Source organism: Gallus gallus, chromosome 17, assembly GCF_016699485.2.
Source record: "Gallus gallus isolate bGalGal1 chromosome 17, bGalGal1.mat.broiler.GRCg7b, whole genome shotgun sequence".
NCBI lineage: Eukaryota > Metazoa > Chordata > Aves > Galliformes > Phasianidae > Gallus > Gallus gallus.
The window spans coordinates 6,032,260-6,059,387 of NC_052548.1; the positions used below are offsets into that span (position 1 = coordinate 6,032,260).

At 50.5% G+C, this 27,128-nt stretch overlaps 1 protein-coding gene and 1 long non-coding RNA gene across 11 annotated transcripts; one reads left to right on the forward strand and one right to left on the reverse strand.

Moving 5' to 3' along the window:
- Positions 1–1,762: 1,762 nt before the first annotated feature.
- Positions 1,763–26,782, reverse strand: SH3GLB2 (SH3 domain containing GRB2 like, endophilin B2). 9 transcript variants are annotated; one of them, XM_015279476.4, is made up of 13 exons: positions 26,678–26,782; positions 18,308–18,449; positions 17,836–17,964; positions 16,542–16,675; positions 15,964–16,056; positions 14,270–14,281; positions 12,210–12,272; positions 7,843–7,866; positions 5,537–5,626; positions 5,027–5,127; positions 4,581–4,595; positions 3,849–4,113; positions 1,763–3,200 (listed from the first exon to the last, which is right to left on the reverse strand). In XM_015279476.4, exons 1-13 carry the CDS (start codon positions 26,738–26,740, stop codon positions 3,093–3,095), a joined length of 1,239 nt encoding a protein of 412 aa, XP_015134962.1. In that variant the 5' UTR covers positions 26,741–26,782; the 3' UTR covers positions 1,763–3,092. The 9 variants fall into 9 exon arrangements, with proteins under 9 accessions (XP_015134962.1, XP_015134964.1, XP_040505003.1 ...); XM_015279478.4 differs by lacking the exon at positions 14,270–14,281; XM_040649069.2 differs by lacking the exon at positions 12,210–12,272.
- On the forward strand, positions 4,021–26,611 carry LOC124417281. Of its 2 annotated transcripts, XR_006931699.1 has the most exons (4): positions 4,021–9,123; positions 13,951–14,015; positions 21,423–21,536; positions 22,130–26,611. It is a non-coding gene; the product is annotated as an uncharacterized LOC124417281 (long non-coding RNA). The 2 variants fall into 2 exon arrangements; XR_006931698.1 differs by lacking the exon at positions 13,951–14,015.
- Positions 26,783–27,128: the final 346 nt, after the last annotated feature.

Sequence of the window (27,128 nt, forward strand, 5' to 3'; positions counted from 1 at the left end):
GCTGGGTTTGCGGTTTTGTATCCTGCAACACCACGCTCTGCATCTTCTGCATAGTTCTGTGTCAGTTGAGCTGAAGTAGTATCCAGCAGCAAGGTGAGTTGTGGCTTGTGAGTGACAGTGCAGGTACCATTTGAAGAGATAATATCAAAGGTTGATTCCTTTGGCTTTGCCACACCCCCCCTTTCTCTTACCGGCACCCTGGGGAGCTTGTTGGTTTCAAACAAGCACTGCTATGCCATACTCCTTAAGAACAATTCTTCTGCCAGGTTGCTCTGAGCACAGGTTCACAGTGCTGCTGGAGCAGGAGTTCCAGCCAGGACTTGGAGTTGGTTACAGTGATGTCCTGTCACGCTGTTGTCTCTCTCAAGCTGATCAGCAAACTTCCAAGGCTCAACATTTGATGGAGACAGAAAGAGAAGGTGAGTGCTTATTGCATAAAATAATCCCTGAAGTTCAGACTTCCTTGAGGCAACAAATCAAATGGAACTGTAGTTGTGAGCCACCAACCTGAAGCTCTGTCCTAAAGGAATCCTTGGTTGCTTTGCCAGTCAGAACCTTTTTAATGTTTATGGTTTTAAGAGAGACCAGAGTGATAGTATGGGATGGTGTTGCTTTAAGGGTTGTTATTTTCCTCATAAACTGAAGGGATGGTGATATTCCAGCACACGTTTGATGTAGTTTTGCTTGCCCTTGGAGCTGGCTGGCTGGAGTCAAATCTCCAAGTGGAAGGAGAGGCACTTAGTTACCTTCAGAAACTCTCAGTAGAGTGAGAACTTGAGGAGCTAGGCAGAAGTCCTTGGTGCCACATTGCAAACAGTAGCAGATGCAATTGGTTGTATTTTAGAGCTGTACTTTAGACAGAATCATTGCATCTCTGAATTGACCTTTACCTGCCCCTCAGCCACAGGTGGGCTTGGAGCAGCATTAAGCAGAGGGTGTCTCACCCCAACACCTGCAAATAAGCAGACAGGAGTGCAGTCTTTCTGCAGACAGCCTGTTAGTTCCAAACCCAAGTTAGAAGTAGCACCAGACTTTCCCTGTGTCTTTCCTAATGACAAAGGAAGGGAGTGCTGGTGCTAGATAGACTTCCTTCTGCCTGTTCTGAGGTGCGTTTTCTGCATCATTAAGTGTTGCTGCTGTTCTTTCTGCAGTACACCACGGAGAGGAATAACAGGGATGTAACTGGACTTGGGAATAGGTATCTACAGTGAAGCTGTATCACTGCAATTGTAAAACTGGAACAGTGTAAGTTGATTACCCATTAACTTTGTTAACTGTAGAAAAACAGAGCTATTGCTACATTACAGAGCCTTGGAACAGCTGCTTCTCCCAGGAGTTCCTTCTATCCCTCCTTTCCAAGCTGGGGGCTAAGGACGAGGCTTTAGGGTTTTAGATTAGCAGCAGATGTAGTCTCCATAACAACAAAAAGGGTTGTTAGATGTCTAATAACGTTCCCAGTCTCTCAGCAGCTGAAGTCGTTCTGCTGCCCTATTTTTGTTTCAGGCTGAGGAGGAGCTATTTCTCAGAACTCATGAATCTGTAGTACAACTGAGATGTGTCATCTGGAAAGGAACTGAAAGACATTAACGAGCTTAAGGCACATTGAGAGTTTCAGGGAGGATTTGGAGCTTTGTTTTGCTGTTACACCCAGCTTCCGAGACCAGCATGGCGCAGCTCCTGCCTGACCTGCATCCCTCCTCTCCCTCCAAGCTGCAGTTACAGCGGAGCAGCCCTGAGCCCACGGCAGACACTGAGGCAGGAGGTCAGGCAGTTCGTTTATTGGCAAATAAGTGCTGAAAACCATGAGCCCTACATACACAGGCGCTCAGTGCCCTGTTACATTAGAGTGGTCACAATACCATTGAGGAAAGTGCAAAAGATAATAAACAAGCAAAGTTAGTTCTGACATACCAAGGGGAAGGCAGTGAACAGAAAGCCTGGTGCAGGTGAATTTCTCTTCAATCCAGCTTAAGTAGAAAACTAGTTACACAGCAACAGCAGTCCTTCAGTTGAGCTCTAGCTAAAAAGAGCATTATAGGATTAAGATGCATACACACCTTAGCACTCCCTTTGAGCTAACCCAGCACATGCACCGGGGCAGCCTGAGCTGTTGGATATGTGTGCGGCCAGGAATGGCTCTTTGGAGATAACAGCAAGTGGGACTGCTCCTTACTGCACTGGGATGCACCAAGTCTGCTCACTGCTGTGACCGGAGGGAAGGTGTTGTTTACATCAGTCATCTAGGGTGAAAGTAAAGTCAGGCTACAACATGCCTGGAACAGACGCCGAAAGAAAAGCCAGGACAGTTAACACGGGGAGCAAAGCTTTGTCAGAAGGCTTGTAAACTCTTTGCAGTCTGAGTAGTTTTTCAGAGGAAATGCAAGCAAGATGCATGGTCCCTTGCACTGAGGTTTGATCTCTGACATACAGGCCCTATGTTACTAGGTTTGTCTTCAAAGACATTTCATTCCAGCTTCAGAGGACAGTACTAATGGAAGCCATCAGGCACCACTGTAGTAAGCACAGCTCTTAGAAAGCCTTGTGTTACTGCTCTCCCTGTTGAATTTAAGTGGCTCTTAATTCTTCAATGTGGCTTCCTTAAGAGCTAGCCTATGTGAGGGGGTTTGTGTGGGACACTTTCCCACTGGAATGCTCAGTGGTTTGACTCAGGCTTTTCTACTGAGGAACAGAGAGGACAGGAGGGGCAGACAGGCACTAGCTGACACCAAACACAAGGGAAGCGTAACTTAAACTCCATGAGCAGCAGCTGAGGGAGACAGATTGCTGGTCCTGGGAAAGCCACCGTGATAAACAAGACTAGGGCAGGGTAGAAAAAGTAATCAAGGAATCTTGCACCATCAAGACTAACCTCAAAGCAGGCTGCACTGGTATTTATGAATTCTTGGTGCCACTGGCCCTTTCCCACAACCCTTCTGTAACAGTTTTACCACTTCTTCCCCACGATTCCCATATTAGCAATGGAGTGCCAACCCTGAAGAGAGCAATGGTCTCTGATGAAGAAATCCACGTTAGAAGTGCCAGGAGATGAGGGGTGCATTCTGTTTGTACACATTCTTCTTCCTGGGGGACGTTTAACTTAACAGTTCCAAGTAAGTGACAGGAACTTTCCCTTTCTGGTTCCCTCTTTCCCCTATGAGCCAGTCTGGATCCATGCCTGGCAGGCTGTACACAGTGATCATCTGTGGAGAGAAGACAGCATTAGACAGGACCTTCTGCAGACAGAGCCCAAAGTTCAGTCAGATGTACTTAAAGAACAGCAAGTTAATTCCTGAAGTTCACTTAGCAGGCATCTGCGTTTTTTTCCCCTGGAACCTTCCTGGAACTATTTGCAGCTTTAACAGAAGATGTACTGCCCACTCAAGTCCCTGCTACATTCAGTCCATTTGGAGAATGAAAAGGTATTTTTGCCTCCTGGGTGTCTTGATAGTGCCGTGTCATCCTTTCTGAAGACAGAAGTCTACAGTCATGGGAATAGTTTGCAGCATTTCCTTTGTTCTCAGCATGATCAGACCAGGCCTCCAGCCAGTAGCCTGTGCCACTGCTCTCAAAAGCTAGCTGGGCTTGAGGGTCTCAGTGAACACCATGAATGCTGGGGTGTTCTGTTAGCTGGGTACAACAGGATATTCCAGTAGGAAGAAAAAGACTTTCTGGCATGAATGTGGCCCTGAGTGCCAACTCACTGCAATTCAGTGGACGTCAAGGAAAAGATTCCATTAGTAGTTCCATACAGAGAGGGTTTAGGGGCAGGAAAAACCAAGACATGGCTGAGCATGCAACAGAATGGTAGGCAATGAGAGCAAAATTCAGTGTGAAGGGAAGGTACTAACCTCATCTGCAAGAAGTGCCAGCTCGGTGCTGTCAGCTGCTTCATAGTCATACAGGACCCTGGCCTTCCGCGTCCCGCTGGCAGGAGGCTTGACTTCATTTGGGTTCAGGACGCTCTCTGCCACAGTATTCGGCACCCCAACAATGGTGGGGACAACTGGGATGGTAGGCACAGCGGGGAGAGTGGTGGCAGCGACAGCTGGAGGAGAGGCAGCAGCTGGGGGTGGAGATGTGGATTCTGCATTCCCTACAAACGTGCCTGAAAATCTTACACAGGAGAGAAGAGCAGTGTTGGGTGAGGCTCTGCTGGGAGGAACCGAGAAACGGCGCTTCCCTTCAGCAGCCACAGTGCAGAGGTGATACTGCAGAGTTCTGCTAACAGCTGGAACGTACCTACAGTGCCCTAAAGGAGGGAAGTGCACGTAGTGCTCAGCTGCTGAGGCTGTGGAACAGGGAAATCTGTCTGCTTGCTTTTCTTCCAGCGTCCTGCTAAAGGACTGGCAGCAAACTTGCTGAGTGTAGCACTGGGAGATACTGCAGCTGGAGGCTTTGGGGCTCTTTACAGAGATGGCAATGAAGCCAGGTCTCGTTTATCTGTAGATTTCCCATTCTGCACTATGGGAGTGCAGCTCTGGCCCTTGCTGGCCTTAGTAGTGAGCCTGCAAAGACTCCACGGTTTGGCTGAGGTGTAGAGCAGAGCTCTTAGAACCGGTCCTGTGTAACATTTTACTTACATTTCTCCTTTGGAGCTGCAAGCATGGAAAAGAATGAAACAGGAATAGTGAGTGATCAGACAGAGGTCCCTCCTGGGTCAGAGCATAACAGGTAGCAGACAGAAGAGCCCTCCCCGCAGCATGGAACTGCTTACTGCTGCAGCTCAGCACACTCAGGCTTGTTGCTTGGCAACAGGAATTTGTCTCTTGTGTCATTTAACTAATTTAGAAGAACATTCAGACTCTTGGCCATCGTGTTTTGAGATGAACGTATAAATCTCAGATGAATCTAACGGTAAAGCCTGCTCTAGATGTGTTAGCATTGAGCACCATTCTGTAAGCTCAGAAGCTCTGTCAGAGCTTGTAGGGGGCTGTTAAGCTTCTGTTGAAGAGGAGGGAGGCCTGAACTGGCGATGACCAGACGAGGGAGTAACCCTTAGGGAAGCAAAAGCCGTTTCTTGTCTCACCTGCCCAGCTGCTTCTGCAGGTCCAGCATGTACTGATAGCACTGAGCGTAGTAGTTGGTCTGAGACTCCACAAACTCATGGAGACAGCGAAGATGATTCACCTGGATGGAGAAGGACCAGAAGCCAGGCTGAGTTTGGGTGCCAGGACACCATGGTTGAATATTTTCATTGTCAAGTTGGGAAAGCTGCAGAAGGCCAATGGTGATAGGAGAAAGGAGGCTGTTCTGGCACTCCAGCAGCGTGCACGTGGCGAGTGCACAAGAGAAGAACAAGGTGTTTGTGCCTCAGACACACCTGGAGGACTGGGCATCCCAGTGGCACTGCCTGTGCATGCCTCGTTATGATTTTAGTGTGAGCACTCCAAGCCTTTGGAGGAGGTTGCTGTTACATCTCAATTGATGAGCTCTTCTACGTCTGCTCCCGGTGAAGGGCTCATCATCCCCTTGGCAGCCTTCTATAAAAGAGCCAAGAGCCTCTCAGCCCCCACCCCAGCTACCCGGGAAGACTCACGTGTGTGCTGCTGATCCCCTCCAGCAGCAGACGTGTCACCTCTGCCTGCCGATCAAACTCGGTCTGAGTGAGCCGCAGCTCGTGCTCTGCCTGCAAAACAGGATGGGGTGTTCGACACAGCAAAGGCAAGGACCCCTGTTCTGCTTTTTCCAGGGGAAGCCAATACCCACCTCCTCCTCTAACCCCTCCTCCCCTTTTGGCACTGAGATGAGTGTGGTGATGGCTTAGTAGGGTCCGTGTGGCACTGAATGTCAGGCACAGGACACCCTGGGTTGGAATCCCAGTGGTCTCTGGCTGTATTTCAACTTGATTCCTGCTCAATCATTCATTGAATCACTGCAGCTCATGGCATGACAGCTCAAGACTGATACGTCAAGCCAGGATGCTCCTAAATTAGAACGTGAGGTTGGAGAGGTTGTGTTAATCCTGAGATAGGTGGAAAGCCAACGCTGCGCTACCACCCATCCCTTTACTGCCTGCTGTAGTGCTCCACGAACCGCACAGCCAGCGCTGCACATCAGTGTCCGCCCCAAGCAAAGTGTCATTGGAAGCAGGACAGTTCTTGTCAGCATGCCTGCAAGTCTGCTCCAAAGTGCAGTTGTGGAGCATTGCTGACACCCCCTCCTATCCCTCAGGTCTCTCCAGAAGTGCCACTTCTGCCAGTGTCCTTTTTATCACCACAGAACAAAGGCTGAGGCCAGGGAGCATTTCCCAGATTAATAACTACACTCCAGCTGAGATGACGATCCAGCTTCTACCAAAGGCTCTCCTTTAAGGCTAGTTACTTATTTTGAGCAGGAGGAATTCAACCGTGGTTATCAGAAGGCAGCTATGCAGTAGACATTGGGAATTCAAAGACAAACTGACACCTGAGACTCTGCCTAATACAGAGCATCTCTTCCCCCAGCAGCAAACAGCTTACTTCCACTAAGGCAGCGTTGCAGTACCAGAACACCCCGATGATTTCTTGCATGAGAAGAGCTCCAGAAGTGGCAGAGCTGTCTGAGGCTCTGCTGCCCGCTCTCCCCCCAGCACCACAGGGTGACAAACAGGATTATTTGTCCCCGTTCCTTAGCACCAAGGAGGACGTGCGAGTTGTACTGCTGTATGAATAGGCTGGAAGCAATAAATGCTTTGACTGTCTTTTAATCAGATTTGCCTATTTTAAGCTACAAACGATCTATTTTCTTGCATCCTCTGTATAAAAGGGATTATTTAAAGGAGAAGAGGGGACTATGCTAGGAAAATCTCAGTACAGAGCCTTATCAAGCACCAAGATTTTTGCTTCAGTTTGCAGAGCAGAGACTCCAGTAGTGGTAGAGCTGTCTGAAACTCGTGACCGACAACAGCAACACTTCAGTCCATCCAACCAGGACTAAAGGAACAGAGCCCTGCGTGCCTGTGACTGCAGTCAGCTCATTTGTTTGAGGGACTGAAGAAGAATTTAAAGTAAGAACGGCTGGTCTGCTCTCACGATGCATTTAGAGTAAGGCAGCAATGGGATGCTATCATGCACAGCATGCAGGAATGTGCCATTCTATCCCCCTGCAGTTCAGGCTACCATCTGATTGGGGGTATCTGACACGTGAAAGGCAATGGGAAGGTGCCTCTGGAAGCCCCATGCCATGCTGGAGCTCCACACAGAGTTCACCCTGGTCTTTAGTCCATCAGCAGCCCATCCATCTTCATAGATGAGTTACAAACCCAAGAATATATATAAACAAGATCTGGGACTTGGCCCTGTGGATCCCCTCAGCAGGGAAGGTGCAGCTCACCAGACTGAACTCCACGGCGGGCTCCAATCCTCCCACCCTGCCCTCCTCACAGAGCCGTTCCCTCCATCAGCAGGGGCTGTTCACAAGGAAACCTTCAGTCCTCACTCCAGCCCTGCTCAGAGCTCCTGCCTGCTCCCCGGGGCAAGCAGGCAATGGACTCCTGGCTGCTAACACAAGGCACATGCAGCACTGGAGCAGGCAGGGCCCTTCCCACAGGAGCAGAGCTGAACTGTGGTACAGACATCAACTCTGCTCCTGTGACACCCGTGCAGGGCTCTCCCAGCTGCTCGTAATCACAAGCAGGCCTGGTTTGCCTGGGAAATCCTTCACATTAAGCATGGCCAGCTGGCCCAGGGGCAGCTTCCTCCCAGAACAGCAATGAGCAGCACAGCCACAGCACTGGGACCGGGGCTGACAGCTCAGGCACCGATTTTCCCGTGCCCACACGAGTGGGGAGGAGCCTGCAGCCCCCCCACTGAATGCCGCCAGCGCCCCAAAAAGGTTTGAGCACCATTTCAGCTGGGTACTTACTTTTTCCACCTCGTCGCTCCAAAGCTGTGGGGACCACAGAGCAACAGGAAAGGAGGTCAGTGTTGGAGACGTCGAGAGGCACTCGGCATTAACACCTATGGGCAAGGACGCTCCGTGGACGCAGCAGGCCAGCTCCAGGGACAGCCAGCCCTTCACCCAGCAGCAGCTGCCAGGCTTGGGTCCCTTCCTCTCACTCCTGCATTCCTGAGCTCGGTTTCACAATGGGAGAGCAAGTCTGTGCCACCAAAGCCAGCACTCCAGCTCTGCTCCCTGCCAGCGTTTTTAAGATAACTGTGTTTAATGAGCTCCAGGAGGACGCAGTTAAGCAGCAGAGTCCTCTGGAGTGCATGGGTTACTTTGCTGAAGCCTGCAGGACACAGTGTGGAAGGACAGCCCTTCTTTTAGGAGTGCTGTGAGGCTGGTGAGCTGCTTAAGCCCACAAATAGGGCCTGGGAACTGCTGTGAGCTCAAGTCAGAGGCCAGCAATCCTCAACCACTGGTCTAGAGAGCTCAGGTTAATGGGTTCAGAATCCAGGCAGCCTGCAGCTACCAGTGGTCATGTTCAGCTACAGGAAGAAGGGAGCAATGGCTGGATGCTGCCTTCAAGCCAGGCAAAACATCAAGCTACTCTCCTCCCTGGGTGCCTTCCTCTAGCCCTGCAGGTGAGAGCAGGCAGCTCCTCAGACAGACTTCCCCAGAAGTCTCCCATCTCCTTTCAGTGTCCCCCACGGGGGCACATTTGGGCAGCACAACACTGACAGCTGCTTGCTGGGATCTGGCTCCAGGACAAGAAACAATTGACAAAAGTCATGCATAGCGATGGGCAAGGGAGAAATGAGGTAGAAAAACACATTGATCCTTCCCAGAGGTCCTTGGCCTGGCCTTTCCTCAGCAGACAACTGCTCCTGAGCTCTGGCAACATGAAGGGATGCCACTAAGGCTCCCTGGAAGCACACCAGCCTGCCAGTAACACCCCCATCCATGGGGCTGGGGGAGATGGCCTCACCTCTGCTGCCTCTGCAGACTGGGGAAGTTCAGCACAGCACTGCTCGAGCATAGGTGGGATGCTGGAGTGTGAGGAGAACCCCCTCTGTTTGTATCCAGGATCTCCCAGCTGAGCTTTGCTGCAGTTCGTTCACCAGGAACTGCCCTCAGGTGGGCTGTGGCAGCCCAGGTGCACAGACAGCCCCACCAGCAAAGTAAGGAGCGCCAGTGCTGCTGCTACGGGGGAATGGCTGGGGCAGGAAGCTGTTGGTCCTGTGGTTCTGCTCCTGTTTCATGGTGAGTAGCCTGGCTGGCATCTCTTCCTTGTTTGGGGAGTTATTATGGCCAGTCCTCTTACTGCAGGCTGTCCTCGGTGCAGCACTCAGTGCAGTGAGGCCAGGAGCTTTCTGTGTCCTTCACATGGGTGTTTTATTACTCTGAGTCACACTGTAACACAGACGAGGCCTGGGCAGTTCCAGCAGTGCACAGGGACACACACCCCTGCCCTTCCTCAGCCTAACAGCTCCCACTCCAGAAGAGTGATGGAGGGAATGCCTTTGCAGGCAGCTGAGAAGCAGGTCCTGGCCTGAGGTGCTGCTGTGGCGTGAGGCCTCCAGAGCAACACTTAGCAGAGAGCAGCAGGGAAAGCTTTTGGTCACAGGTCTTTCTACTTGGATAGCATGGGCAGTACTAAAGACATTTCAGACCCAATTGATCCTTGCAGTACCCACTGAACTTTCAGCCAGTTTCATTTCTTTTTTGTCAGGCTTGCTGGCACGTTCTCCAGCTCTGACCTTAAGGTGCTTTGAGGCATTCTGGCTCTGCCCAGATCTACCATGCATCGTTTTAGTCAGAAACACTTCAGACTGTTCAGGGGGTAGAACAGATGGCCATGATCTGTGCCTGTCTTTCTCCACCCCAGCTCAAGCCAGAGGAACCCTCTTAAGGTACTCAATATGTTTTTCTTGGAATCATTCCTAGGAATACACAGCATGGCAAGTGGCAGGGTCTGAGGGAAGGGGATATACCTTCTTACACACAAACAAAAGGTCAGTGTGGGAGAGAGGAGAAATTGCTCCTCAGCTTCCAACTTAAATAAAACTGGGCTGAGATAAGGGACTTGTATCCAGCTGTATGCATTTCCAGCTAAGCCCTCCTGTTGCAGAAGGGAAAAATAAAAGCACCAGGTTATCAACCTCTCCCCAGCAACAATGTGAGTTTAGAATCCAAATTAGAGTTCAGCTGTCCCTGCTGAGGTCATCTGGCCCAGGGAAGAGCTGACCTGTTTACTCACCTGCGAGATGAAACTGTTACCTGGGCATAAGCAATCCCTCCCTCCAGAAGAGAGCCGGTTAAAAGCAAGGTTAACAGCAAAGACTGCTCTACAACCTGTGTGTACTGATAGAGAAGTGGTACAAAGGACTTTGGCCTGGGAAAAAGCAAGCAACAGTATGAAATGCTCCTACACCACTGCAATGTCTGACTCCTTGGAATGAGTGCTGGGATTAGAGTGCGTGTTGCAGAGCAGTCCTGCCTGCACTGAGCTGGGGAGCAGTCGAGGCTTAGCCTGTGTTTTACTGGTTAGATTTTTCAATTGCTGTTTAAAGTCACCCTGCTAGTGCAGGCTGGATGCCAGATGGCACTCAGCCACGGACTGCAAACTCTGAAAGAGGTGTTTTGGAAGCCATGAGGACCACTGTTGGCTAGGCTGGGGTGTTTGCCACAGACACTCCTGTGCAACCCTCAAACTGATCAAAGTCAGTGCCAACTGCTTATCTAGAGCAAGTATGAGCTAGAGTCCTGCTCTGAGCTAACTGCCCCTTGTTGTTTCTGCTGTCAGAGCCTCCTGAGCAAAGCTCTGAACAGGGACCACTGACCTAGGCAGAGATGTGACAGGGTGGACACCCATGGGTTAGCAAAAACCCAAATTCATTTCCCCTTTTGTGTTACCTTACTTGGCATCTGATCCCATAGCAGCTTTGCAGTATAGCAAGCAGATCAGCTTGCAGTTAGATGATGACCAGACACATCTGACTGAGCATCTGGGCACTCTGCAAGATGCTAATGCACGTTTTGCAAATGCTTTTCTTCAGGTCTGCTTTAGAAAGCTTCAAGGAATGATCAGGATATGCTGATCTAGTCAGAGCTATTCAGAGGCAAGGAAAGCCCTGTTTCTCTTCTGATTCTCCTAGAGTTCAGTTTTAGTCCATTACTGCAGTATCTGCACTGTCCTCGAACAGACCTTTCCAGCAGAGAAGCCACAGGCTGATGCTAGTTGTGTGCTAGGAGAGATGGAAACTGAGTAATTGCTGCAGCATCACCAGTATCAGCTTCTTCCCAGGAAGCCTCATCACCCAGCCAGTTACCTGTTGAGATAGTGCTCTAGTTTTGTGCAAAGCTATTTCTGATCCCAGCATCACTCTCCAAGAAGGTCAGGACATCCCCCTGGGAACTAACACTGATGCTATCAGCCCAGACATACCTGTTTCTCCAAATGGGATGGGTTCCCCATTAACCAAATCGGACTTGCTACCATGAGGGTTTTGGTTTGCTAGTAGGCTGGGCCTACTGTGTTTTTGTAGATCGCCCTCCCAAGCCCTTTCAGTCCCAGGTTATTCTATTAACAGGCATCAGTGTTGTTCTCAACACTACTTAGGAAGCAAGATGATCAGTTTTCAACATTTTAACGAGAAATGTGACACTGTGCAATAGGGAGCCATCAACACAGCACAGAAAGTCAATTGCTTGACCACAACCACTCAGTGCAACGCAATAGAGATGCAACAGGCTATACATCCACCCCAGCATGTGCCTGCTTAATAGCCACCAACAGCAGACACCAGGAGGGTAGGTAATAAGTTGAAAGGTAAAAAGAATTGACCTGTATTTGCAGAATAGACAAGCTTGTACTGTCAGCCTTCTAGGTCACTGGCACCATGGGTGGCAGACTCTTTCACCTTTGCTTTTCTTGACTGGCCAGAAAGCCTCCAAGCATCAAAACGACTGGTCAGCTATCAATCATGCAATGTTGTCTTTGTAAGGTTGGGACCACCCAGAAAGGCTAGCCTTTGAGGGCTTTTTTTCCTTTCAGTTGCTCTACTAGCAATAAAAACACTGCCAGAAGATTCCCATTGCAAATGTGGAAACAGACAGGGAGAGGAACTGGAAAGCAAACCAAGCAGCAAAAGTGTCAGATCCTGATAACGCACTCCCAGAAGGGTGATCTGCATCCCTACAATTGAGTCAGAGGAACTCTGGGCATCCCATGTCACATTAAAATGTTGAAAACAGCAGAGCACTGGGTCTGAGGGGCACCTGAGCACAGGTGGAGAGAGGGGCAGGAAGAGGTTGAAGGGGCAACATCTATGAGGAAGCAATCTTACCGCTGATGCGCTGGCGGAGAGAACGTAATTACGAGGTCTAGTCTCCTGAAAGTCAGGCACAGCCTAATAGGGGGAATAGAGTTTCATGTACAAGTCATGTAGAAGAGTTGACAGGAATCAGCTGGGCAATAGTTAGAATAAGGGGCTGCTGTTGTTTCCCCTCTGTGCTGGAAGCTGAGTTCAAATTCCCATGATTGCAGGAGGGAATTCTCCCAACAGTTTGGGCAGTGATGCTTGGAAATTGTCCCCAGGTGGAAGTCGGGTTTGTGCAAGAGGAAGAGGACAGGCTCATGCAGTCACATCTGGTACTCGAACAGTAGATATTTCTGCTTCTATGAACTCCCTGTACTTAGAGCTGTTAGCTCATACAGCAGCTAGTTGGAGTGCAGGTGAGACAGCACAACCCTGAACGTGATTCCCATTGCCTTACAGCCATGACGTTGCTCATCTCATGTTGGCTCAGTCCAGTGGACAGGACCTTCTTTTCCCTTGCTTCCCATCCATAGTCCTAGAAATGTGAGGGCCTCGTCCGTGAAGAGGACACGATTACTAGCATCACAATGTACTTTCCATAGTGCCTTTTAAGGAGAGACATCTACTTGTTCTTACTTTCACCGAGCATCTTAGCATGTTTCCACCTAACAGGCTCAGATCTATTTTCATTGAGGTGCATGGCATGACCAAACAAGATCTAGCCCAATGCTTTGCTGCCAAGAAAGGCAGCATGTAAGTTTTCAGTCTAGAAGTCAGAAATTCTCCAAGTCACCTTTCCAACAGCTAAGCCCCTACCCTGGGACACGAAGACTTAGCATTCCAGGGGCTTTCCTTGTTGGGAATGCAGGGGACCTGGTCCATCTTCACACATAGTGAGGGCTCATTAGCCATCATGGAACAATCATCTTTTCAGTTAAGAAAAGATTAGGCCCCTTCCTAGAATGGCCTCTGGCTGTAATGTCACCCAGAGATGAGCCAACCTGCTAGCCTACCTCGGGGCCATCACAGCAGTGCAATAGATAAGGCCCAGCCCTGGTCAGCCCTTATTGTGCCATGGGTTGGAGTGCAAGGTGGGCACACATGTCAGCTGTAACCCTGCTGGATTTCTAATCCTCTCAGGCCCCACATTTCCTCTCCCAGGTTAATCTCTTTGCGGCTCACCCAGATCTACTTATACCAACTGACCCGATTAGCTGGGAGCTGCAGCAGCCCAGAGCAGCTTGCTGGGATGAGTGACTGGTGTATGGAAGAGCATTCAGGCAGTCCCAGCAAGAAGAGATTTTTCAACCATCGAGGAGTTTTGGGGATGGCAGGAGGAAGCAATCAGGAGGAGTGATTCCTATTTTAAGTCAAACTTGAGGATAAGGATGAAAAATGCACCAGTGAAATCTGAGGCTAGCATTGTAACTAAGCTTGACTCCTCTCTGTGGGGAGAGGAGATGTTCCCCAGGAACAGCTTTTTTTTTTTTTTGTCTTAGAATCAAAAGCAATTTAAGAAATCTCTCCTCCCTTTTCCTGTTTCTCCACTGAATCCCAAAACTAGTCACAGCACATGGGATGAAGGAGGCAAACTACTCTTGCACTCCTGTGCATGGGCAAGTTGTATTTGCAAGCAGTGGTGAAAAGAAACACCTCCCTCCCCTCTTACAGTAGAGAAAATGGGCAGAGCCCTGGAGCCTGAAGGCCAGAACAGCACCACAACCAGATCAACTTGCCCGTCATTGTCTCTGGACCTCCTCTCTTCCAGGAGAGGGACTCACCACCCGGATGACCTCCTCCTGCCTGGAGCCAGAGGAGCCTGAGTGCATCCTGGTGAGCCCCTGCCTCCTTCAAGCACTGCTTGCAAGCAGTGATCTGAATGCCTGCTCTAGAGGAGCTACAGGCAGCTGACAAATGCTCCCATCCTTTGGGACAGCTTTCCCTGGCAGCCACAGCCCTGACCAGTACATGCTCCAGGGCCACTACTGATGGGACAAGGGAGTTATGAATTTTCATTGAAAATGGGAAAGAGACAATGAGAGGTATTAAAGAAAAATCACAGCACTGTTAGCACAGTCAATACTCACATCTCCCTCACACTGAGCAAATTACAAAGAAACAAAACAAAAAGGTTAGTAAACAAAACAGCATCAACAGGAAGGACAAAGCACAAAGTCTGAGGGAAATGCACAAGCCCAGAAACCCATACAGCAGCTTAAGGGTCTGGGCAGCAGCATACTTGGAGGGTCAGTCACAAGACAAAAGCTGTGGGAACACAAGTTTTGCACTACAAAGGAGAACAGCAGCAAGAGAGAGGTGAGCTGGGGAAGGTGCGGTACTTAAGGCCAGCTTGGATGGAGAGGTATGGCACAGGATTCCAGGCACATTATAGGGAGCACTGGTCTAATCACGAGTTAACCTGCCTGATGCTGAGGCAGCAGTTCACCCTTCCATGCCTTCACTCGTGCCTTTTCCCCAGGTAGTTAGTAAGGGACCTTGAGGCCTGAGGCCAGGGACCTCACCCTCAAGCTAAGCTGGGTCAGAGCTGGGTGCCCACAACAGCAGCTGTGAGGTTGCTCTTCTGTTGTGGTGATCTGTTTCAAAGCAGCAGAGCTATTCGAGCATGGCTTGGAGAGCCTTAGAGTGGCTCTGCATCCTGTCTGGAGAGCATCAGCACTGCAGCTCCAGGGGGAGACCAGGTTTCTCTTCTCTAGCTACAGGAAATCCCCATCCAAGGGTCTTTCTACAGCTGAGAGGCCTTGGGATCACTTCATATTCGAAGCAAGGTAAAGAGGAAGAGAGTAGAAAAGGAGGAAGCATACAAGTTCTCTAAATTCCTGTTCCGACTTAAGTCTAAGATAAAGCAATAGTCACTGCTTCTACTAGCAAGTCCTCGTGTCAACAGCCAGAGCAGTACAAGATGGCAATTTGCCTCAACAGGGTCCTCCAGGGAACCCATCTATGCCCAGCTGCATTCTCTCTGCCTCCCGCTACCTGGTCTCTGCCCAGAGAACAGCCCTGAGCTGAAAGGCCTCAGAGAACTTTGCAGTCCTTATTCCACATCCCCATGTTTCAGGCCTGTGGGACACTGGCTTAGCAGTTCCCTTCTGCACTGTCCTGGGAGCTTCATGCCTACCAGCCATGAATTCTCCAAAGCCAGAGGGAAATACCAGCCTGTAACCAGACAGCACCATGAACAATGAGAATAGAGAGGCTGAAGCAAGGGCCTCTTGTTAGCCAGTCTGACCCTGGCTACCCCTTACAGGCTGCCTCCACACTTCTGCCTGGGAAAGACCAAATTGGCCAAGTCATAACTAGTCTGAAACCCTGGGACTCCTTCAGAGCCCCAGCATGCTTTCCTCTTGTACACCTTCCAGCTCAGCTCTCTCTTTGCTTGCTTTCAGGTCCCCAGGGAGATTTAGCAAGTCGTCAGAAGTTATGGCCTTTTAGTTACTAATACAAATTACCCAGCTAGAACCTGAACAGCCGGGAACCACTGTCAGTCAGAAGACAGGAGCATGGCTTAAGTGTGAGTTTCCAGCCTCTGGCAGCTCAGAACTATTTCTTTCAATAACTTTCCCATGGAAGGGTATCTGAGGAACAGACCCACTGTGCCTGCTCACAGTTCCCTTCCATACCAGATGAGAAATCCTCCCACCTATGCCTGCCAGAGCCTGGGCATAGTAGGGCAGCCTGACTTCTGTCCAGACAGCTTGTGGAACTGCTCATGTGGGTCAAACCTCGTGGCCAGAAGGACAGAGGGAATGAGAGAAAAAGTTACCGCTGCTTTTGCTTCTGCAGCTTTGGCTTTCTTCAACCTTGCTTTGCAGGCATCCAGATCCAGGCGGCGGTTCTGCAGGATCCTCCGCTCTTTCTGGAAGAGATAGAAAAGGGGATAAGAGCAGGCTGCTTAGGAGCTGCTGGGAAGGGAAAGGATCAATGTATCATTTGGTGATCAAGCCTATTTTCTTAGCAAAAAGTGCCTGTGAGAAACAAGCAGTTGCTATGTTCATCTTACTAGCAAGAGTTTTGTGCCTGCCTGTTAGGGATACTGTTAGCCTAACTTTCTGGAGAGAGAGGAGCCTGTGGGCTTGTGGTACCTACTAAGCTGCAGGGGTCGAGAAAAGACTCACCTCCCTCATGCAGATCAAATAGCAATCCTTCCCTGTGGGAATGGCAGCCCTAAAGAGATCTAGGATGGACATTCCTCCTTCCTCGTGTTCTCCAAGGGGAGAGGTGTGAGGTCTTCTTTTCTCATAGGGAAGGAGAATGCATTTTGCCAGCACTACTTCCCCCTTCCCCTGCCCTCCTTGTCTCTGGTGGGGTGATGAGCTTCCCCTTCCCTGCTACCATACTTACAGATATGGTTCGCCAGTCCCCTTCCAGGAAGTTGCGCAGTGGTGTCAGGAAGTTGATGGAGGCAGAGTGGATGAAGTCCCGTTCTGCTGCACCTAAGCGCCTTTGAGTCTCTCCAACTTTTATCAAGGTCTTCCCTGCAACAATGGGAGCCTTCAACTCCAGGAGAAACCAATTAACATTGCATTGGCCTAAGCCAGCTCACCCATTGCGACCAGGCTCCAGTGTTGGGGAACAGAAGGGACAGTGTACCGTGCCTGGACAAGGTGACCATGCCCATACCACACCTGCTTTAGTCCTAACTTCAGTCTGCCTTTAACTTCTGACCTCCTCTCAGCCACTTCCAATGCAGCTTTGATCTTATCTATCTGCAGAGGCACTTATTCCCTTGATGTTCTTTTACTGCTACAGCTGATTGGACGGTATAATCTTTGTCTTATAAACAGAGGCACAGGAACAGAGCAGCAAACTAAAAGCACCAGAGCAGAAAAAATGAGTTGATTAGGATCCAGTTGAGGCAGTGCTGCCATAGATGCAGTTACAGCTGTTCTGCCTGTAATAGGGTTTGCTATTGAATAATTATTGATTTGGAGAGCCATAACAAAGCTCATAGCAGAAAGCAAGGACAGCTGGAAGTTAAGGCTGTGCTTCTGTGCAGGTCTGCTGCTTGAAGAAGCCCTAGAGAGGGGGAACCGTTGTGATTTAGGAGCAGAAAGATGAGCTGTACGATCAGGAAGGGGCCTGTTAAGGCTTGTAGCCAAACACTGACCTTCCCAAATATGTTATCCTGTTCTCTTGCTGGAGAAAGATTTTATTCACACCCTCCCTCACGGGACACACTCAAAGGAAAAAATCTCAGATTGGACACAGCTAAGGCCATTCAGTGCAACTCCTTGTTCAGGTTAATTTAGAAAGTCATGGAAACAGCATCGAGCAGCTTCTGTCTCCTGCAACTAGTTCCACTGGCTACCGTGGATCAGCATGTCTTTGTTTCCTCTCTAGCTCTGTCAGGCTTGAGGACTGTATAAGGGATAGGGAGAACCCTGTCCCCCTTCCCCATCAACAGAGGATGTTTTGCTGCAGGGTAGGACTGCCTTTCTCCTCCTGTGGGGCTGTTTGCTGCTGCAGTAGAGCAGACTCTCCTCTTGCAATAGTGCTGATAAATTAACAGGCAGGATGCCACGGGTGGAGGCCACCCTGCTTCGAGAGGCATGCTGTGGAAATCTTAACCAGAACAGCAGTGGGGCTACCCTCTAAGGAAGTGATGGATTTAGAGGGCTTAGGCAGGCTGACTTACCATAAGGTGTCCCTGGCCCAAAGTCATTAGCTGCTTCTGTCATGTACTGTGCCAGCAGCTCCCCATTGGTGACCCGGGAAGGTACCTTCCTGTCAAGTTTCTCATAGAGGAATTCTTCTACTCTGGCACCTGAAATGAGTAAGTCACCAGTGGTTACAGGATGGGAGATGGGGAGACCCCTGGAACTGTCACTCATGGTGGCCAATCCCCACAGTCCTCAATCATGCATTGGACAGCAAACGCCACCTCTGGGAGAAGGTGTTCCCACCCTTCCAGCCACCTCCCAGTCCTCAGGAGCACTGCCAGGCTGTGCAGGACAGCAGCCAGCCACCTTCGAGCTACACAGGGGATGAAGGACACACTTCTTCTAGCTCTAACAAACCCATTGAAACAGGGCTTTCTGCCAGAGGGTATGTCCTAACACTGAGGTGCAAGTGATGTTTGTCCTTCAAGCGTTAGAAGCTGGACTTACTAGGGTTTGGCTGTAGCAGAACCTCAGTCTGGCGTAAGATCTTCTCTGTCCAGTTCTTAGTTGAGTCTGCCCTGGCCAGAAGGTTTTCAAAGTGGGCATCTAATTCAGTCTTCTCAGCCTGGCCCAACTTTTCTTCTGTAAACTGCAGGAAAGAAGTAGTCATGAGAAGGTCAGTTCTACTAAAGCAAAGTTATGATATGCTACAGAGCTGTTAAGAGCCACCGAAGGCTACAGAGCCTTCAAAGCACCATTCTTTGTTACCGGGCATCTCTCAGGGGAAGAGAGCAATCTTTTTTACCCAAGAGTAGAATAAACATTCAGCTAAAAATAGAGCCCATGTTTGAGAGGTGTGCCAGAACAAGTAACTTTTATAGAGGAAAATAGTCTGGTACTTAATATCCTACTTGTCAGGAATCTATTTAAACGTGTACGTGGCTTGTGTAAGAACTTCATGCTGGAGAGCAACAGACACCCTCCAGATGAGGCAATGTGTTGTCTCCCTTTACCTTCTCCTAAGCAGTTCTAAGTCCTGCAAACCCAATGGGATCCAATGGGATCAGAAGTGCTCCTACCATCTCACAAGCCAGGCCCTATTCCCATCTCGTTGGACGAGCACATACACAATGCCTGTTTCACTACAGGGCTCGTGCATGCCCACCCACAGCCATCAGACTGACAGTGTCTGAGCTCACCTCCCAGCTCACCTCCTGCCTTGCTGGCAGCGAGCTGTTGACTGAGCCTCTGGGGCGTAAGGAGACTTAAACTCAGGATTTAGATAGAAATGCTTCCAGCAAGTGACAGTTCAATGCTTCCTCTAGGATACGTGGTGGATGGATGGGTTCTGACGCAGTGTATTAAGAAACATAATGATGTCCAACTTTTCTCAGCGCTCAGATTCCTACTGGCAAGGGACTCTCGCCCTCTTCCTGATTCCCCTAAGTATAAAGCTATCAGCAGGGAAAAGCAGGCTGTGCAAGTCCTCTGTGTTCTCATACCGGGCAGTGGCACCCAACAAAAGATCTGTCAGTCTGGAAGCGCAATGTCAGATGGCCTGGGCAGCCCATGGCTTCCTTGGGAGATTTCTGAGAGAAGAGCCTATTCCCTCTCTTCCCAATCCCATACTTCACTTGTCCCAGTGAAGCTGTCCAATTCCTCATCTTTAAGCACAATTTCCTGCTCTTGATGGAACCAGCATCTTGTTGGACCACACTAACAGACTCTCGTGCTACTTGGGACCCCGTTGAGGCTGGACGTGTCCTTTTAACCCTTGTTGTTGGCTCCTGGTGCCACTGTTCAGTTATCAAGACATGGTGCTGTGTAACACCTGGCACAGTCAGGTGCCAAGAGATTAAAGCCTGGCCAAAACTCTCAGGTGAAATGCAACTCCTGTCTAATTGCCACTTGCACCTTCTCTCCATACCTCACAGCTCAGTTGTAGGCAGCAAATAAGCTCACTTCATGGGGTTTTGGTCTGGTGTCCCCTCTCCCTCCTGAAAGGCTTTCTGGCAAGCTCTGCTCCCATAGCATTGGAGGAGGAGCTGCCCAACAGCCCCAGCTGCATACATATCCAGGACAATGTTGGGAACAAGGTCAGAAGGAGCAAGCCCAGGATCAGCATGTGAGGCAAGCAAACAAGCACTTAGGAGCCCTGAAGTCAGCCATGTGCAAACACTGCTAGATGTCCAAGATAGGTAAGTCCTGCAGGTATGTTTACACAGTGACCTGCTTGGGTAAGATTCAAGCTAGAGCCTGGAAACTTTTGTCAGATGTCAGTGGTGAAGGATGCTGAACTGCAAGGATGGCTCCATTCCCTCCTGCAGCCTGGTGGGGACAGGGGAGTCTCACCCAAGCATGACCAGGGGTTGCTTCATTGGTCTCTTTCTCAGCATCAGTAGCCTCTGGTTACCAGTGTTTATTTTCAGCTCATTCTTGCCGTAGCCCTGTGGCTTTTGCTGGGCATGGCTAGAAGCTGATTCAAGGTGAGAGGGTGTTTGTATTGCTTTGTGTTCAACCTCTGTGATTGTCTCTGGGGGACACACATGGCTATCAGACATGCGTGAGCAACTGAAGCTTTTCCTCTGTCGCTGTTGGAAGCTCGGGGCTGTTTTCAGACTCTGCCAGGCAGGGCTGAGTCACTGCCATGCAGCAAACTGGGACTTCCCAGGTACTTGGCACCAATGCTGGAGTCATCTGTTTAAGAGCTTTCTTAAACAAGCCAAGTCTCTCTGATGCAAGCATAACAGTCTCCCTTGCCCCCCTTTCCCAGACAGCTTTTTGAGAACTCATCTCTTTCAAGCCCAGCTCTTCTTCCTGCAGTTCAGACACATCCTGCACCAGCATCTGCCCTGGAGCTGTCAAGCCTAACCCTGATTCCTCATCAGCTGATTTCAGCCTGCTTCTTACAGCGCTGCTGCAGAGTCAGATCACTGCTGATCACTGCACTCCACGGTGCTATAGCCAGGTCCTTGAATCAGTTCAGCCCCGGAGAGCTTTGCTATGGTCACAAGCAGCAGCTCCAAGCATCACTGTACTTCACTGTTTTCTGCAGCCTACCCTTTCTCTCAGTGCACTGGAAATATGGATCACAGCATTTGGCCAGGGAGCAGCCAGGATTCAGAGTCATTCTGTTCTTATCTCACGTTAAACACTATAGCTCTTTGTCTTGCACAAGGGTTGAGGACACATCATGGTCACTGCAAGCCTAGGCTATGCCAGAAGGGGAGGATGGGCAGGAATCTGAGTCACAGCCTGCAGCTCCAAAGGGTCAGGCCAGAAAATTCCTTATTCAGGCTATGTTTCGGGATTGAAAAACAGGGCATAAATGTTATGAAGTGGGTGCAAGAGCACGGCAGGCTGCAGCTCACATGCACTGAGGCTGTTTCTCCACTTCCACCTAATTCCCTTAGTGCCTCCCTCACCCCCACCTCCAAGTTGGCCATGCTGCAAGGTTCAAACTTAGGCAGAGCCTCGGGGCATTGGGCCCACCTTGCTGCAGGTGCCTCTTTCCTCCCCCACAGCACACTTTTGTCTCCTCATCTGCACAAAGTCTGACAACCCTGGAGCTGCGTAGGAAGTTGTTGATTCAGCTCATTTCTTCTCTAATGTGACTTTTCAGGTGGAGCTGAGAACTCACAGCATTACTGGGTGCAGGGGAGAGCAGGACCACCTCTTTCAGCAGCAGCTTGCAGCAAGATCAGATGAAAGCAACAGCCAGCAAAGGAGATTAGAGGTAAGTTACACTGCCTTATCCTATGAGCTGGTTCTCTCATGTCTGGTGCAAGTGGAGATCTGAGCTTTCAGGTGGCAACAGGTCTCAGCTGCTGATCCCCTTACCTGGCTGCCTAAGTCAGTATCGCCAGGGAAAAGCAGGGTAGAAAAACAGCAGTTTGTGAAATCTGGTTGCTCAAGTGATTCAAGCAAAACTCCCCCATGCTCTCTCCACGCAAAGGAGTTTTGTTGCTAGGAATTTGTTTTCATAACACTTAGAAAAATTTGATTGCATTTTTCCTTCCCACTGGACAGATATAAGACTCCGCTGTGAGGCTGAGAGATGCAGGGGAGCAGACAGGCTCAGCATACAGTCACAACTCTTAACTGTGAAAAGGCAGACTGAAAATATTTTGGATCTTGCTGCTCCTATACCAGAAGCACTGTTGTTTTTTCCAGCTCCAAATACATCAGACTGGTACAAATGGGAGCCTTATTTGGTTGTACTAAAGTTGCCTAAAGGCTTGGTGCAAAGCCTGTGCAATTTCAATGCCTGTAAAGAACCTTAAGCTCCTCAGTCCTGCTGAAAAAGAACTATTCCCACTTGTTTTCTAGAACCTGATGGCTGCAGAAACAGCTCTGCCCTGAACCAACTTCAGGATCCACATCCTGAGATCAGGTAACGGTGCTGTGAGGCTCCCTGGTTTTGCTGTAAAAGAAACATTCCTGCAGCTGACCCAGTTGAGCACCAGTTCTGTTTTTGTGCAGGGAAGCTGATGAAGTGATTAATAATGCAGGGCAGCCTTTTGCTGAGTGCCATTCTCACTCTCCAGGAAGAAGAAAGTCATGCTGCATTCCAGGGCATCAATAATTCAGCCAAAGGTTGGGTTTCCTCTGGGAGGCTTGGCTGGCCAGCAGGAATGTTAGATGCATTACCAGAGACCAAGTGGACACACAGGCTGGCAGATCAGGAGAGCAACACTTGGGCAACAGGCAAAGATTACAAAAGGCACAGCTGAGCTGGACTACAGTTAGGGCAGCTGCATTCACAGCTTGGGGAAAACTGCTCTTTCCCTATGAGAGCAGTTAAAGGCACTGATGGGAATTCAGGAGAGCGAGCAAGCAGAGCTGAGCTGGATGTGTCCCTCTGGACTACAGCTGTGCCTGCAGCCTGGCTACTTAGGGCCACCAAGGTTAAGCTTTAAAATAGCACATGCACTGTTTTCTTTGCTGAAAGCATTAGCACCTTCCTCTCCTTAAAGCCAAAGGGAACAAACGCCGCTGCTGCCACATCTGTTTTACACAGTGCAGCCTAACTGGTGTCTTCCAGGCTTGTGTGATTTCCCCATACCTCTCCCCTTCAACAGGCCCAGGCTGCTATGCTGGCAGCTGTCAGGGTGGCTGCAGCCCCCTTGCAGGGCATCTAGTGGCAGAATTCAGGTCTTTGTCCCACTTGCAGGGTCACCAGCTTGTTCAGCTGAACGTTACTTATGAGACATCATTATAGGGTGATTGTATTCCACCTTAGGTCATAAGGATCGAACCAGAGCCAGGAGTCCTAAACCTGGAATTGTCTGCTGCATCTGTCAGTGTATTTGGGCCATTGGATTTTCTGAAGCATCTTAACAGCTTCTTAATGCCCAGGGTATTGTAATATTTGCACTTCTGGTGATCAGAGATAGCTGAACTGATTCTGCCATAAGTCCACCTCCCATCCCGTACAGGGCTGCATTAGGAAAGAAGCCTTCGCCACTTAGTCAGCATCTAAAAGTTACCTGGATCTCAACTGCTTTGGGCTACATACAGAGTGTTTGGTCACTGGGAGTCACAAAAGCTAGGCTGTGGGCCAAGTAAAATTGTGCTAAAGGACAGAAGGAAGCCATTAACAGGACAGCTTCGTTAAGTTAGGAGCAAAGCAGTGAGGAAAGGACGCAATCCTTCCCTTGTGTATTAACGGACGTGTTTCTAATGGAAACATGCTCTGTCTTGTGCCCCTTGCCTTCAAAACCCTCTCCTGAAGTCACCTCCTGTACTCTTGATTTTTAAGGTGCCCAGGAGCCAAGGCATTATCCTCATTAACGTCAGAAAACAGAGGGGAAACATCTACTTTATCACCAGAGCTCAGGGAGATGGAAGAGTCCATCTTTGTCCGGGAGCTTTAAGATGGAACAAGTCAAGATACAGCTGCTAGTGGTAACTTTAGTCAGCACCCACTGACTTTCCATCAGAACTGATAGAAGGCAGACACCCACAATCATCTCCAGACATCCCTCAGAAAATCTGGCTTGCAGCCTGTCTAGAGCACAGCCGTCCAATGTGTCACCTTCAGAACTGATGCTAACTCCTACAGGGAGGCCAGAACTGCTTTTATAACATCCTCTGAGGAGGTTTGGGATCAAACCCGTTTACTGATAACTGGAAGATGCAGGTGACAAAAAAAAAAAAGTCTTATTCTCCTTCAGTGAAGATAAGGATGATTTCTGTGAGGGCTGCCTGCAGGTGCCAGAGCTGTTAGGGATGTAACTGCATCCCTTGGAGGATGCTAACTAGATAGCGGCAACTGGTGAAACAAGTGTCAGTATAGGAAATCCTCATCTGGGATTCCAAATCCTAGAAAAGCTCTTAATCCATGCAGTTGTACGAGCCTAGGAGTTTATTTCCCACTCTCATGGCATCACGGCTTACAACTACCCTTTTCCTATGCTTTAGCTTGTAACTGCTTCGCTTTTATGAAGCATTTTCTGAGAGCGTAAGAGATGCCATAAAGCCTGCAGGACGCTGCCCTGCGGGGGGGTACACAGCCTGGTAAGACAGTTGCTGCATACACAGCTATGGAGAAATACTGCACAGCTCCTTCCCCATGGCCGTGTCTGCCCTGCTCCTGCTGGACGGGCACTGCCTTGCCCCCCAGGAGAGGGGAGTCCAGCAAGGTGCCCCGATTCTCCTCAGGTAGGAGAATGGCTACGTGGTGCCTGGGGTAAGAAAAGCCACGTAAAGGTGGCAGTGGATTGCTGAGGTCTTTTGTCATGACCCGGGTTAAGCCTAGGCCAAAAATCCTTCCTGCCCTTCAGCCAGCACCTACCTCAGGTTGTACCTGGCAGGTTTCAAAGCCAGGATTGCTGCTGGACTAAGCCTCGGGGAATCACTCCAGAGGTGGTTTCCTGGCCACATTCTGCCTCCTTTTCGGAGGGCTTCAGAGGGCTCAGCAGTGCTACAGCCCTTTTCAGTACAAGGTAAACTGTCATGTGCTGGCCAGACACCTCAGCCAGACAGCAATAGCTAATGCTGTCTGAGTGGCACAGCACATAATGGCCAGTCCATTTATCTCCCAGTTGCTGCAGTTCCAGTAAAGCAGCATTTTGTTAAACGCCTGGAGCTGAGAAAAACATCCCCAGAGCTAGAGAAAACAGGACTTATTCCAGCCAGGTCCTATTTGTCCCCTGGAAGATCTGCTGTGCTGAAGTGGCTGCTACAAACCCAATCTTCACCGCCAACAGCAGACCTTCCCTGCTATTTCTGGCTCTTGGTAGTGACAGAGCAGCGCTCACCCATGCTGGATGAGGGCTCTTTGGGGACACCCACATTTCAGAAAGCGGTTCTCCATCTTGGTAAGGCAATTCCTTCCAGCCTCCCTGGCCAGCACAAACACACGCATCCTGCCTGCAAGTACCAGTGACCATTTTCTTTCAAGTCATTACTACTGTGACTACTCGCATTAATATTCATACACAAGATGATGTGGAGTAGGTGTCGCAAGCAGAAGCCACTACTTATAAACGCCTCCTTGCTCTAGAACTGGTGTGCAGACTCTGTTCCCATGCCTGTCTCCTTCCTACGCCTTGAAGCTGAAAAACCACTTATCAGGGACTTACAATACATCTTCTAAACATGCGATTTCTTTACAGTATTTCTTCCTTTCTTCTGCTATCAAGGTCATTTGCATGAGAACAGCATCTTTAAGCCTTCCATCTGCTCCTTATTTTGCACCTGTAGTTAATATTTATTTTTTTTTTCATGACATATGACTCATTGGCAGGATTACAGGAGATGGTATCTGTTTACCGGAGACCGGTCCCTAAAAGAGCCAGGATTATTCCACTGCACAGGGCCATTTGGAACGACACAGCGCTGCTCTGTTTGTTTGTCAGCCCCCACAGCACGGGTAGGACAAGAAGCCCAGTCCCAAAACCGCCAGCAGGGGTTCAGCTCTCGGGCAGGGTGCCAACCAGCTCTGATTTGCCTCTCTCCTCTCCTGCCTGCCCGGGGGCAGTTTCCCAGTTACCCCCGAGGAGCAGGCAGGCTCAGCAGCCACCTCTCACCACCTGCTGCACACTTTGTTCCTCACAAGTAGCCAAGCTCCTTCACTCTGTGGTTTTGGGACACGGCTGCATCCCGGGCAGGCTCCTGGTGTTTCTAAAGGATGGTTTGATGCCACTTTAGTCCAGTGAGACATTGCCTGCTCGGCCTCAGCAGCTCTTTCCCACCTCCGACAGCGCTGTGTTTTGTCAGATCCTGGCAGCCTCTGCAGCCTGACCTCCTGGGTGACAAACGCCACTTCCACCCCACCTGCCTGACACAGCACAGACCCCCAGCGGGTCAGGTCGCTTGCTTAGGTGCACTTAGCAGCTATCTACAAGACTGAAGAACAGCTTAAGGATAACAAGAACAATGCAACCAGCATTCGCCCTGTTCCTCTGCCCCAGTGCAGCCAGGAGCATCCCTGCTGCTATCGCCCCATTAACCCTTACGGAGCTCTGCCTGGCCTCCCCACCCAGCCCAGGAACACGGTCAGCTCTGCTCCACGTTACCCAGCACTGCTCACTGCAGATGTAGCTGTGCGAGCCTCGATGTCAGCCCCAAACGCTTTTCTACCTTACAGAAAGCTGGAAAAAACAAAACAGAGCAACAAAACTGCCCTAAACCCGTAACGTGTGCTTCAGAAAGCCTCCCCGTGCAGACTCTGGGCTGTACAGCGCGGGATGCTCCGTGCCCTGAGGCAGAAGGGAGGAATGGGGAAGACGACTGCAGGCCGGCGGGGGGAGCGGCCCAGGGCTGGGGCACCCCGCGGTGCTTCCCCTCGAACCCCGGGACTCCCCCGCCCCCAGGGCTGCCCCCCCCCCAGGCCCCGTTGCCATGGCGACGCGCTCCAGCCCGCCCCCCCACCTGCATGGCGCGGGAGAAGAAGACGCCCGCATCCGACGCCAGCTTCTTCACGTTGAAGTCCATGGCGCCCAGCGCTGCCGCAGCCACCTCCGCCGCGCCCCCGCTGTCACCGCGGCCGCCGCTCGGACCTTTATAGCGCCGATCGATGCTTTCCCTGAGCGGCGCCGCGGCCTCTTAAAAGGGCTCTGCCTCGCAGGCGGGGCCCCGCGGCGCAGAGACAGCCGTGCGGGCTGCGCGGTACCCAACAGGCGACGCCGAATAGTAGCGTTATCCCGCAGGCTGTGTGCCGGGCCCGGGGAACCGCGCTGCGGCTCGAACGGCGGGGTCGTCTCGGGGAGGCGCGGCCCCTTTAAGGGGGGCGGTGGCGGCGGTGGGAGCTGTCAGCCGGCGCCCAATGGGCACTCGCGCCGCCCGCCGTCCTCTCCGCTCACCGCTCAACCGCACTCGCCGC

What these genes read in the sequence shown, in the direction of transcription:
- SH3GLB2 (XM_015279476.4), bottom strand. Translation starts at nt 26,740, where the DNA reads ATGGACTTCAACGTGAAGAAGCTGGCGTCGGATGCGGGCGTCTTCTTC. An exon ending in GGGACTGGCGAACCATATCT is followed by an intron (nt 16,057 to 16,541) that starts GTAAGTATGGTA and finishes TATCTCTTCCAG; the next exon opens with AAAGAGCGGAGGATCCTGCA. An exon ending in TGGCACTTCTTGCAGATGAG is followed by an intron (nt 3,201 to 3,848) that starts GTTAGTACCTTC and finishes TTCTCTCCACAG; the next exon opens with ATGATCACTGTGTACAGCCT.